Raw genomic sequence first — 12,949 nt, 5'->3', positions numbered from 1 at the left:
GGGAGGCTGGATTACAGGCACCTGCCACCATGCCCTGCTAAGTTTTGTATTTTTAGTAGAGATAGGGTTTCACCACGTTGGTCAGGCCGGTCTCCAACTCCTGACCTCAGGTGATCTACCTGCCTCGGCCTCCTAAAGTGCTGGGATTACAGGAATAAGCCATCACGCCAGGCCCATGTATCAGCATTCTCAATTACCTAGTAAACTAATCCATTTATCTGAATCTGATCATTCGTTCCTTTACTAAACTGGAGTGACAAGCATAGTGGAGTGAGCGAGGGGACAAAAGAGAGATAGTAGGAAAATTTTCAGTTTTTTAGGGGGATATATCTTCAGAGTATGGTTTCATTATTCCTTTTTAAATAAGAGTTATATCAATATTCTAATGAAAGCATTTAAAATAGTTTTAAATGTAAATATAAAATGAATTTTATATTATGAATAATTGAATTTTTGCTATTTTGAATTAGGTACATTACTATTTTTCTATTACTGTAAGTAATCATCACATTGCGTATATAACATATAACTTTGCATCAACAAGCAATTAAATTTATTAATTATTCTATCAAGAAAATAATAACTCTAGCATTTCCACTGCATATATATTAAGTGTTCAGTGTGTTAAATGTATTAACTGCTCAAAAGCAGTTAAGGTAGATGTAACATTGCATAGTTAAATTTTTAATAATCCACACTGCTGGTGGGCGCGGTGGCTCACACCTGTAATCCCAGCACTTTGGGTGGATTACAGGCCAGAGCGGGTGGATCACCTACGAGGTCAGGAGTTCGAGACCAGCCTGGCCAGCATGGTGAAACCCTGCCTCTACTAAAAATACAAAAATTAGCCAGGCATGGTGGCACATGCCTGCAATCCCAGCTATTTGGGAGGCTGAGGCAGGAGAATCGCTTGAACCTGGGAGGTGGAGGTTGCAGTGAGCCGAGATCACACCATTGCACTCCAGCCTGGGTGAGAGAGCAAGACTCCATCCCAAAAAATAATAATAATAATAAACCACGTTGCATGCTATATTCATTTGTATAGCTATTGGTACTACATGGAATTCATAGAGTAATTTTGCATACAACTTTTTAGGAAATGTGAAAATTACATGGCATGAATAAAATAAGGGCATGTAAATATTTCTGAGCTGGAAACACCATGAAGGTCATCTGAACCAAACTACCACACTATATAATATTCACAACATTAACCATTAAACATGTAATATTATGGTATAGGTGTTTTATAATGTTATTACATTTGCTTTATTGCCCTGCTTTTAATATACTTTTAATGATGTGTCTTCTTCTACACTTGTCAGTGTTCATTCTTCATCTCTGTTTCTCAATACAACCTCTGTACAACCATCTTCATTCCCTACATGGCTTTCTTCCTCCATACCATTCTATGTACACATATACCTATATACATAAGTGTATTTAGTATGTATGGAATGCATAGGCGAAAGGTACATATATAGAAATAATGTATGGATGATGTATAGGTATATGGAAAATATATATGTATAAATGGTATATCAGCCCATATGGAAGATATATATATATATATGGTATAAGTATAAAAATAGAAACACACATTTGTAAAACAACGTGTGTGTGTGTGTGTGTGTCTGTGTATGGAGAGAGAGAAATATTTATGTTTATATAGAGAATATATAAACACATGGCAGAATTAAAAAATATGTATTTATATATGTTTATATGTATACTTACATATATATACACACATATACTCCTGAATTGCATTTATCTAGCATGCTACAAAATAATGATCCCTACTAATCTGTTCTTTCTTCTTTCTCTCTTTTTTATTCTCTTCTCTTCTATTATTTATTTTATCTTTCAGGGTTTTTTCTTTCCTTCTTCTTCTGTCTCCTTCCTTCCCTATTTTAAGCTCCTCCTCCTTTTCCTCTGGCCATGTCATCCCCACTGCCCTATTCTTCATTCTCTTGTTTCCTTCCTTCTCAATCTTCCTTCTGTCATCTTTTCTTAACACCTTCTCCTCTCTTTACTTCCTTTGCCTCTTTTCTTCACCATTCTTCTTTTTTCTTTTCTCTTTCCCTTCTTCTTTTTCTTTTTCCCAAAATGGGATTGTTTTACATTTTGTTTTGTTTGTTTTTTCTGAGCCATATTCCTGTGTGTTACCAATAATAAAAAAGTATATACCTCATTGGTGACATTTAAGATTATGCCCAAATGATAATATTTGTACTCTAATCAGAGTAGCTCTACTTGCCAGGTGAATTTTTTAAACATCTAGGACAATTTTATGGTTTTAATAATTGCTTAAATGTATAAAATGACTATAAATAACGAATTATTAAAAATACAGCAGAACATAAATATATTTGACTCTCCTAACCAGGGCTTAGGTGGAGGCAATGTAAACTAAACATTAAAAAACCATAGCTAAGAGTCCAGAAATACCTGTAGTGTCAAGTTAAGTCTTGGATGATCTAGGTATTCTAGGGATTAATTGGAAATAAGTACAATCAGCAGATCTAAAGTTTGATAGGTGAAAGGTACACATAGATATATAGATATATAAATATAGATATATATTTACAAAACCTGGGTTCCCATGTCACTCTAGGCATGACTGGGATAGATGATTGCCTGATATCCAAAAAAGGCAGTTTTTCAAAAGAAATATAAATCAACAAAAATTTGACGTAAGAGAAACTTGATAGCTGGTGTCAAGTTCACTAACCAAGGAGCTGGAAGACTATTGAGCTCAAAGACAAGATGCTAATTGTCTGAGGTATAAATATATGGACCAGGCATTGCAAAGACATAGGGGCATGGACATGACTGCACAAGAGTCAGGGATCATGAAGGTGGTAGTGAACCCAAAAGGAAGACTGAGTTTACTTTCATTCTAATCCTAAGCAGCGCTTCTTCTCTTTCATTTTGTAGTCTCATTGGAACTAATAAGTTCCAGAACAACAGTAGAGTAAGCCTACAAGTAGATATGTGTTATGTTTGCTTATCAATAAAGGTTAGAAGGCATAGCGTGGCCACCAAGAAGACCATCGCTCCATGTGAATGCTGGTCTCTTCAAAGTCATAGCCTTGGGCCATTGTGTATTTCTTTGATGCTACTATTGCTCAAAACCTTTTAAAAACTCTTCTTGAAACTAATAATTATGATGGTAATAACAATAACAATGTAGTGGGAACGATTTTGAGTGTTTACTCTGTTCTAGGTACATGGTAAGGGTGTCACATTATCGTACACATCTTAAGAGAAATTCTGTGATGTAGTTATTCCATTTTACAAATGATGAACATCGGCATAGAGAAATACTTTGCTCCTTGTCATAAAACCAAATATTAATTTTTTAAGTCATAGACTCTGTCAAAGTAAAAGAATAAGAATAAGAAAAAAAAAGAAGTCCCATTTGATTTCTTAATAGTGGACTTGGAATCATGTTACTGTATCTTTAAAAAGTAAAATTCCAATAAAAATCCATTAACTACTTTCAAATATAGCAATCCTCCTGTCCAGCTGTGAAAAGTACTAGATGATACTTATTTGCCATTTGTGTTATTTACGGTCCATGACTTTTATGGTAACTGGTTCCTATTATTGGTTTCTATTAATGTAAAACATAAGTGAACATAAATGAGGCGTGAATCATTTCTTTTTATTAGCCCCACAGTCTTCACTCAGTGCTTGCAGTAACTCCAGCTGTGTCTTGTTAGTGATAACCTATTTAAAGAAGATATTTTTAAGAATAAGGAATATGATTAGAAATCTTTGTCCATTTAATATTACTTCTCTCCTATACGACAGTGATGAAAAAAACCAATATGCAATTAATGGCACAGCAAAATCTTGAGCTGCCTTTGATTTGTATTGTGCCTGATATGATACTAATTAGACAACCAGTGGATTTTAGTAACTAGTATAAATAACAACTAACTTGAAAGCAAGATATGTTGTAAGTTACTTTTCACAGTGCAGCTGTGGACTTTCCTCTGCTAAGTATTTGTGTCATCAAAAGGTTGCTATTGGTATCAGAGTAATTGAACAATAGAGTTTAGAATTTTAAATAAATAACATTTAAAATAAATAAAAGTTATGGTTCTTCTGTGTTTAGGAGGCTGCCTATTAAGTGTGACATTTGAAATTCACCAAAAAATTTTAACTTAATGAAAAAACAAATGCTCTCCTATTTCTATTTATAGAAGGCCTGTTGGAAAGCTATGCTTAGAATTTTTTCCTAATATTTGTATTTACTCAAAAAGGGAGACAATCGTTTTTTTAATTATACTAAACAAAATGTGCTTTGTAAAATTAGAAAACAAAGCAACCTATAACAAGTTTATCAGTTATAACATGAAGATCTTTTGATGTAAGTGGGGAAACTTCTGTTTAATTTTAAAGTTTTTCAATGTAATCAATTTTACTTGAGAGAACATTGCTTGAAAATAAGTGATATTATGTCATGCATATTCTAACTCAGCGAAGAACAAATGGTGTTTTAAAAATAACTTAGTAAACCTGCTATACTTTGTAGATGTTCACTAGCCTTGGTCATCAGTAATACCTCAAAAAAATCTTCCATATAAAATATGTTCCTCATCCTGTCTTGTCAGGGGCCCTTCCGAGATATCACCGAAGTATTAGAACAACGCTACAGGCCTTTGGAGCCAACGTTGCGGGTGGCAGAACCAATCGATGAGTTAAAGTTGGCCAGAGAGGAGCTCAGAAGAGAGGAATGGCTGCAAAATGTAAATGACAATATGTGAGTTCTTAGCTTAACAAAAATAGCTGTGACATATTTGGTGCCTTAAATTTTCTAATTTTTTTATTTTCTAATACTGTAAAAAATCTTTTATTTGTGAGAAAAGGTAAAGCCACCCCTGACCTGTTCCAAAGCAATAATTTTTCAGCATGCAAATGATTTAAATGAGGTCAGTATTGATGGCAAAAACTCTTTTGACAACTCAAAAGACAAAAAAAAGATCGGCATTTTGAGGATAAATGATCACTATCTATGTATCTGTGAAGATAATTTTCTTAATTATCTATAGTGAAAGCATACATATTTATGAAACGCCTAAAATAAGATCCAGTAAGACGGAAGAAACATTTTTCTTAACGTGGACTAAATATCATTTTGATCTATTGACATAACATTGTAGTTTTAATAAGTCAGATATAATGAAAGAAGTTAGCTTCTTTATGACTGAGGAAGATGACTGAAAAAGATGAAGAATCGTTTAATAGCACATGTAATTTTAAATTTTTTTTTAGCATCATGGATTTGGGTCTTAATTCAGACATCTTTCAGGCACTTTCTCTTAAGACACTTTGTCATCAATAGAGTCATAGATAACTTATAAATAGACCATTTTAAATCTAAAATGGCTTTATTTTTATGATTGTCATTTTTCTGTAATGTCTCACAATTATCTTTGCAATGTATCTTATAATGTATTTTAATATTATTTATATGCTAAATAAGACATTATTACATTATAATACTAAATATTAATGATAATATTGGTATAATATAAATTATAAATTATTATGTAATACAAAATATAACATAAAATTATAATCATTTATTGCATTTACATAGTACATGTGCTAATTGTTACATAATAATTTATATAATAATTATAAAATATTTAAAAAGTGTGTTTTGATATAGAAGGAAATTAGAATTACCTCTTATCCATTTTAGTGGATTTTGGATTATTTTAACAGTTAGAAGTTATATATACATGTACACATAAAATATGTTATTTGAATTATACATTTACACAAACATATCAAAGACAAAATTGGCAGGCATCTCAAGTGATTTTTATAAAGTTTTTCACCTTATAGCAATTACTTGAAGTGAAATAATTAGCTGTAGAGTGTTTAGCAGATTCTTTCAATAATTGATTGGCTTAACCCAACATATGATGAGTAAGAAAATAAGGAACTTTTTTTCCAGTTAGTTTTGAGGAGGTAGATTCATTTTACCACACATATTGTAGAAGATTAAAGCTTCTCAGACTTAGCCAAGCAAAATATAAAATTTAGTGATGATTATCTAAAGAGTTATATTACTCAGAATTCTTTTTCCTATTTCCAATGATGCAAAGGTTTACAAAATAGCATGACTAATTGCTCAAACAAATAATTGAGATGATTATTGATTATCTGATTGATATTTCTACAGAAATCATTGTATATTAAACATACTGTGATATCATTTCTTACTATTTTCCTTAGTAAGCCTAGAAAGATCAGCTATCAATGTTATCCCCAAAGAAAGTTGCTCGATTTGTATTTTCCATGGAATACTTGTACATATCTTCAACTTCCACAGTGTTGCTGATGACCCTTTGCTCTGAGGCTTTCCGAGATTGCAAAGTCTTTCTAAGATTTTCAACCAATCAGAAAAAAACCAAGTTGGAGATGCTAAAAAAATTTCTTATAGATTCAAATCTATCATTTTTTTTTGCAACTAGGCTAAGTAATTGGTCTTTAGCCTAAGGATAATTCCATTATTAGAATTGAAACACTGATTTTTTTTCATAGCTTCTTCTGAACCATTTTGCTTTTTGTATACTGGTTAATGCATTATTTTATCCTATGTGACAAAAGAAATGTTAGAAATATAGGTTTTATATCATTGCAGATAATAATTCCGTGAAGTATAGTCCTGTCACAAAGATTCATGGTTTGTTAATGCAGAGGGTCCTTTTACCACAAAACCAACTTTACCTATAAGGAGTTAAAAGTAGTATATCAGGAACCTGCTATCTAGACCTAGAAATGTACAGCTTTTTATTTCTAATGTTAAGGACTCAAAGGGTAGCATTATATCTGAGAGTTTAATACATTTAGCTCTTTTGTTTTCATATCATTATGAAAATTGCAGTGTGTTATAGTAGAAGTAGTATGAACTTTGAAACTAGATCTATATGAACTCAAGTCTTAGTTCCATTAAACAGCAGTATAATCTTTGGTTAGTAATTTAGGCTACCTGAAACTCTATTTTCCTGTCTGTAAGATGAAGCAGAAATGTTACCTTAAAAGGTTGTAATGAGGATTGATAGAGAAAATGAGTATAAAGTGTCAGGAACATAGTAGGGTCTTAATAAAAGAGAATTATTAACATGCTTTGTATTACTACAAATGTAATTCTGCATTTAAGACATCAAAAAAGTTGTAAGAAATCAGAGATTCCAAAGATGGGCTGGATTTTATCCCCTAGCCTGGAGAACCAGAAGTTGAGGAGGACAATGAGCGCAGCTCTGCCTACACCACAGAATCCTAACCTCATTAAAGGCCTCTCTTTGTGCATGTAAAAGACAAATTTTCTAAGTGTATTTGTTTGCTAGGGCTGCCATAGCAAAGTACCACAAACAGATGGCTTAAAAACATAGAAATGTTCTGTATCACAATTTTGGAGGCTAGAAGTCCAAGATGGAGGTGTCAGCGGAGTTGGTTCCTTCTCTGTGAGAAAGAATCTCTTCATGCCTCTTCATTAATTTCTGGTGGTTTGCTATTAATCTTTATGTTTTTCAGTTTCTAGAAGCATTCCTCTTATCTCTGCCTTCCTCACGTGGTGTTCTCCCAATGTCTATGTCTGTGTCCAAATTTTTCTTTGCTATAGGGACACCATACATATTAGAGTAGGTGCTTACCCTACTCCAGTATGACCTCATCTTCATTTGTTACATCTGCAGTGACCCTGTATTAGTCCGTTCTCACACTGCTATAAAGAGCTACCTGAGACTGGGTAATTTATGAAGTAAAGCGGTTTAATTGACTCACAGTTCCAAACGCTGTACAGGAAGCATGGCTAGGAGGCTTCGGGAAACTTACAATCATGGTGGAAGGGTGAAGAGGAAGCAAGCACATCTTCACATGGTGGCAGGAGACAGACAGCAAAGGGGGAAGTGCCACACTTTTAAACAACCAGATCTCATGAGAACTCACTCACTATCATGAGAACAGCAAGGCAAAAATCTGCCTGCATGATCCAATCACCTCCCACCAGATCCCTCCACCAACAATGGGAATTATAACTCAACATGAGATTTGGGTGCAAACACAGAGTCAAACTATATCAGACCCTATTTCAAAATAAGGTAACATGTTGAGGTACTGGGTGTTAGGAATGCAGCATATAAATTTTGAGAGAACACAATTCATAGCATTGCATTCCTAGTTATTAGGAATGACAAAATGCTTCTTAATAATCACAGGCTGGTAGGTTATAGCTGTTAGTCACATATCTTCTTTAAAATAAACATAGCAAATAGGACAATAATAATAAAGACATGGAAAATAGATTACGGAAGTTTTTTTGGAAGTCATTTTAAAGCTTTATTTGTTCTGTTTTTAAAGGAAATCATTCAATTTTCTCATGCCATCTCAAAGAAAATTATTTCCCTCACTCATATGTCTATCCTTATGAAGCCAGGAAGCCAAATAAGCAATTAATAAATAATTATGAAGGAACCTTTATATGGGAAGGTCTCATCTAGATATTGTGAGAAATAAAAAGGATTATTTATTGATTCAACAGATGTTTACATGTCAGGAATAGTTCCAAGCTCTAGGGACATAGTGGTGAATAAATCAGACATAGCCTCTACTCTCGTGAAACTTATATAGCTGAAACTAACCAGGAAACCTAACAAAATTTTTAGTAACATTTACCAAGTACTTGATAAATGGTCAAGTGTGTGTAGGAGACAATGTATATATTTTTAAATGTCAAGTTTTCTCTGGTCTCTGATAATCTAGGAAAGCGTTCTTGACAGATAAGGAACTGAGTTGGATCCTGCAAAAGATGATTGAGATTTTGATAGAGGAAAGAAGAAAATAGATAAAAGTAGGCTGATGATATGAAAAGGAAAACGATGATAGGAAAAGTTGACAGAACAATGACAAGACCAATTTGACAGGCTAATATTTATGTTAGAGAGCGGGAGAAAGAAAAATTGCAAAAAAGTTCAAGACCAAGTAGTTGGTCGTTTATCCTATAGGTAATGGAAAATTATTTATTGTTTTTTTAGAGAAAGTGGATGGTATAAAAAGAATATAAATTTGATTGTGAGACAAATGTATTTCAGAAGAATATGATCGATGCAGTGAAACCCATTAGGATAAATATTGCAGAAACTTTGGTAGTAGGTAATAGGTTAGAACTAAAATGATAGAAGGATTTGATATTCTCTTTCTTCTTCTTCTTCCTCTGTATAATCTTTGAATGGATGCTTCTACTTGAAAGATTTTAACTACCACCTCTATGCCAATGATTTCCATTTTAATCTTGATCCTACATTTCAGGTTTACATTTTCAACTGCCATCTTTGTTTGTATCTCCACCAGATGTCCTAAACGCAGTATATAACGCACTTTCCTGCATCTTTTCTTGAGTGTGAATTGCATCACCAACTATCTGCACAAGCTAGAGACTTGTGAGTTACCTTCTCCTCCAGCATCAATATCCTATGAGTCCTCAAGTCCTGTTTATTCTACCTTTTAAGTTTTTCTCAAGTTCAGCCTCTCTTCCCCTTTATACTATCACTGTCTTAATTTAGGCACCTTAAAATTCCTTAACTTTAATTGCCATAAAATCCCTTCAACCTGGTCTACCTAGTCTTACTCTCACTCAGTGCATTTTACCACACAAGCACTAAAGAGATTCGATTATGCGATTATTATTCAGCTAAAATGCCTTTCAATGGCTTTTTATTGCCTCTAGGATAAAGTTTAATTTCTTATTGCAAGACACAGTTTCCTCAGGATCTGATCCAAGCTTATTTCTCTAGCTAATCTTTGTCATATTCTGTAAAGAACTTTGTGCTCCAGAGATACTGAGCTGTTTTCATTCTTCTGTATGTCCCTGGTTCTCTCTTTTTTCTGTTAAAAATTTTCTACTTCCTTTGATTTATGAATCTCCTCAAATCCATTTAAAAAAATAAAGAAGAATTTTTGTTTACCTTTTAAAACATTAAAACTACAACACATATTTATTGTAAAAACCTTAAACACTATTAACTGATCCTCAGTTATGTTTTCCAGAGGTATCTATTGTCAACCCTTTTTTGTGTATCTGTCCAGGAATTTTTGGTTACATGTGCAATTATTAAACACTGTTCACTGATCTTCAGTTATGTTTTGCAGAGGTATCTATTGTCAACCCTTTCTTGTGTATCTGTCCAGGAATTTTTGGTTACATGTGCAATTATATGTATATTTATTATTTCTTTATTAAAATAAGACAATGTTATATATACTGTACTTCTTATTTATGGATATGGTGATCACAGAGAATTTTAGGCTTTAAAATTTCAGAGGGGAACATTTCAAGGAATATTTCCAAACATGAAATGGGACCATGAAAGTTGCTTAGATGAAATGGGGAAAAATGTTATTAACAGGTGGAGCAAAAGGGAGGCCATAATGGTACCAGAGCTATTCAATGTTTAATTTACCCATCAAGACAGCAGAAATGGAATGGGGTCGACAATCATAAATCAGATGATATAGGCTATGATATGGGCTTCACTAAGGTATTATGAGAGGTGTAAAAGTCCTATACATTGATATCTTCTGTTAATTGTAAACATTCTGGCTTAATACAGGAGACTATAATTATATCCAAAATACAATAGATTTAGGATATTGCAATAGAAATGAGAACCAATTAGTTTCAATTAATTTTCTGTTAGGCATAATAATGCTTCCCCAATCCCTATTGCCCTGCCAAAGAGTCTACATGTCCTAATCCTCGGAACCTGTGATTGTTACCTTATATAATAAAAAGGTCTTTGCAGATTTCATTAAATTAGGGACTTTTAGGTGGGGAGATTATCCTGGATTATCAGAGTGGGGCCAGTTTTGTAATTCAGAGGTCCTTAAAAATGGAAGAGGGAGGCAGAAAGAAATTTGACTACATGAAAGGAGGTGAGAGTGATGCAATGTGAGGAGGGTTCAATTTACCTTTCCTAGCTTTAAAGATGGGGCATGAGCACCACGTCAAGGAATGTAGGCCGCCTCTAGAAGTCACAAAAGGCGAGGAAATTGATTCTCTTCTAGATCCTCTAGAAGGAACGCAGTCCTGTCAACACCTTGATTTTAGCCCAGTAAGACCTATTTTGCACTTCTGACCTCAAGAATGATAAGTTAATAATATTGTTTAAGCCACCAATTTTGTGGTGATTTGTTATAACAGCAAAAGAAAATAAATGCAAGTGTTCTTCCTAAAGGTTTTCAAATCAAGAAGCTACCTTGCTAGGTCAGACTTTGGTGTTTAGATTAATTATAATCCTGAGCTAAATTTGAAGGAACTCCTCAAATCCCTAGGGATTCAAGAGTCTTCCACAAGTTTAAGGTATAGACATCGAGGATTTAAAAAAATGTAACAGTGACTGGAGTTTCCCTATGAAGAGGAGTTCATGATTAAAGTATATTGTAGCTGTATTTTAACTTATATAGGCTTTCATTTAAGAAACTGTATAGACAGCTCAACAGCTGTCTCTACATCTTTTAGAAAAACAAAAAAGTATTAATTTACTGATAGTTATTCAGAGTAGGTGAAATGAGAGACATCCCATAAACATTTAGTAGCATAGCAGAACTAATAACTCTATTTCTTGAGCTCCTCCACTTGCTGGAACTAATAGCTATGAATCTAATGTGCCTTCATTTCTCTCAAATTTGCAACCTAGCTTAGATAGGGGCCTTGGTAAATATTGGATTTGGTAATATTATAAAACCGAAATGGGGTCCATTCACCCACCACAGTAAAACTCAGAGGTTTTTGCAGTGACAGAAAGGAAGGTGTTTATTGCAGGGCGCCAAGCAAAAAGATTCAAGGAAGCTCATGCTTAAGACCCAACCTCCCCAGTGGCCTGCAGGTAAGAGTTTTTAAAGGCAGGAGCAAATTTCAGGAGAGCAGAAGCTACAGGCAAAATCATAAATCAATACATGGAGGTCACACATTAGTTTTGGCCTAAAAGGGTGAGATATCTTGAAGCAGGAGCTTACAGATGGTAGGTAGATTTAAAGATCTTCTGATTGGCAATTGGCTAAGAAAGAGAAACTCTTTTCAAAAATTTGGGATCATGGCTGGGTGTGGTGGCTCACACCTGTGATCCTAGCACTTTGGGAGGCTGAGCCACGTGGATCACTTGAGGTCAGGAGTTCGAGACCAGCCAGGCCAACATGGTGAAAGCCCATCTCTACTAAAAATACAAAAAAATTAGCCAAGTGTGGTGGTGGGCACCTGTAGTCCCAGCTACTCGGGAGGCTGAGGCACAAGAATCGCTTGAATCTGAGAGGTGGAGGTGGCAGTGAGCCCAGATCGCACCACTGCACTCCAGCCTGGGTGACAGAGCGAGACGCTGTCTCAAAATTTAAAAAAGTAAAATTGGAGGTGAATAAAAAAAATGTTAACCGGTTAGGGGGAATGACCTCCCCCAAGCCCCTTACGAAGTAACTTACAACAAAGGGTGATAGTTAAAGTTTAGTCTTCACTTCCCCCTTATCTGGGGTCTAAGTGCCAACAGATCCATTCAGTGAGAGTCTGAGCCCATGAAAGACAACTCGGGGGACCTATGGTAAAACGTTATCTTTAGCACCTACAGGGAAATAAATAGCTCTAGAACAAGTTACTTATTTACTTCTGGGGCTGGAATTTCCCTTGAAGGGACTCGGGATTTTCCTTTATTTCTGTGCTTGGTGTACACAGACCCCTAAAAAAGGGGGAACCATGCTCCATTGTAGTAAATATCAGTAAAAAGTAAGTAAATTACTCACTTTTATTTTTTTTTTGAGACAGAGTCTTGCTCTGTTGCCCAGGCTGGAGTGCAGTGGCGCGATCTCGGCTCACTGCAAGCTCTGCCTCCCGGGTTCACGCCATTCTCCCGCCTATGCCTCCTGAGTAGCTGGGACTACA

At 34.6% G+C, this 12,949-nt stretch overlaps 1 protein-coding gene across 5 annotated transcripts in view; it reads left to right on the top strand.

Moving 5' to 3' along the window:
- SPATA17 (spermatogenesis associated 17) overlaps positions 1 to 12,949 on the top strand; it is a 231,481-nt gene that overhangs the window by 137,386 nt on the left and 81,146 nt on the right. For all 5 annotated transcript variants that reach the window (XM_003814136.7, XM_063597133.1, XM_055108053.2 and 2 more), the window contains one exon: positions 4,626 to 4,774. In XM_003814136.7, the coding sequence (XP_003814184.1) occupies positions 4,626 to 4,774 (149 nt within the window). The remainder of the gene's footprint in view (positions 1 to 4,625; positions 4,775 to 12,949) is intronic.

The sequence above is a fragment of the Pan paniscus genome, chromosome 1, assembly GCF_029289425.2.
Source record: "Pan paniscus chromosome 1, NHGRI_mPanPan1-v2.0_pri, whole genome shotgun sequence".
NCBI classification, from domain to species: Eukaryota; Metazoa; Chordata; class Mammalia; order Primates; family Hominidae; genus Pan; species Pan paniscus.
Note: the sequence above shows the minus strand (reverse complement) of the source record. Positions and strands in the feature narration are given on the sequence as shown.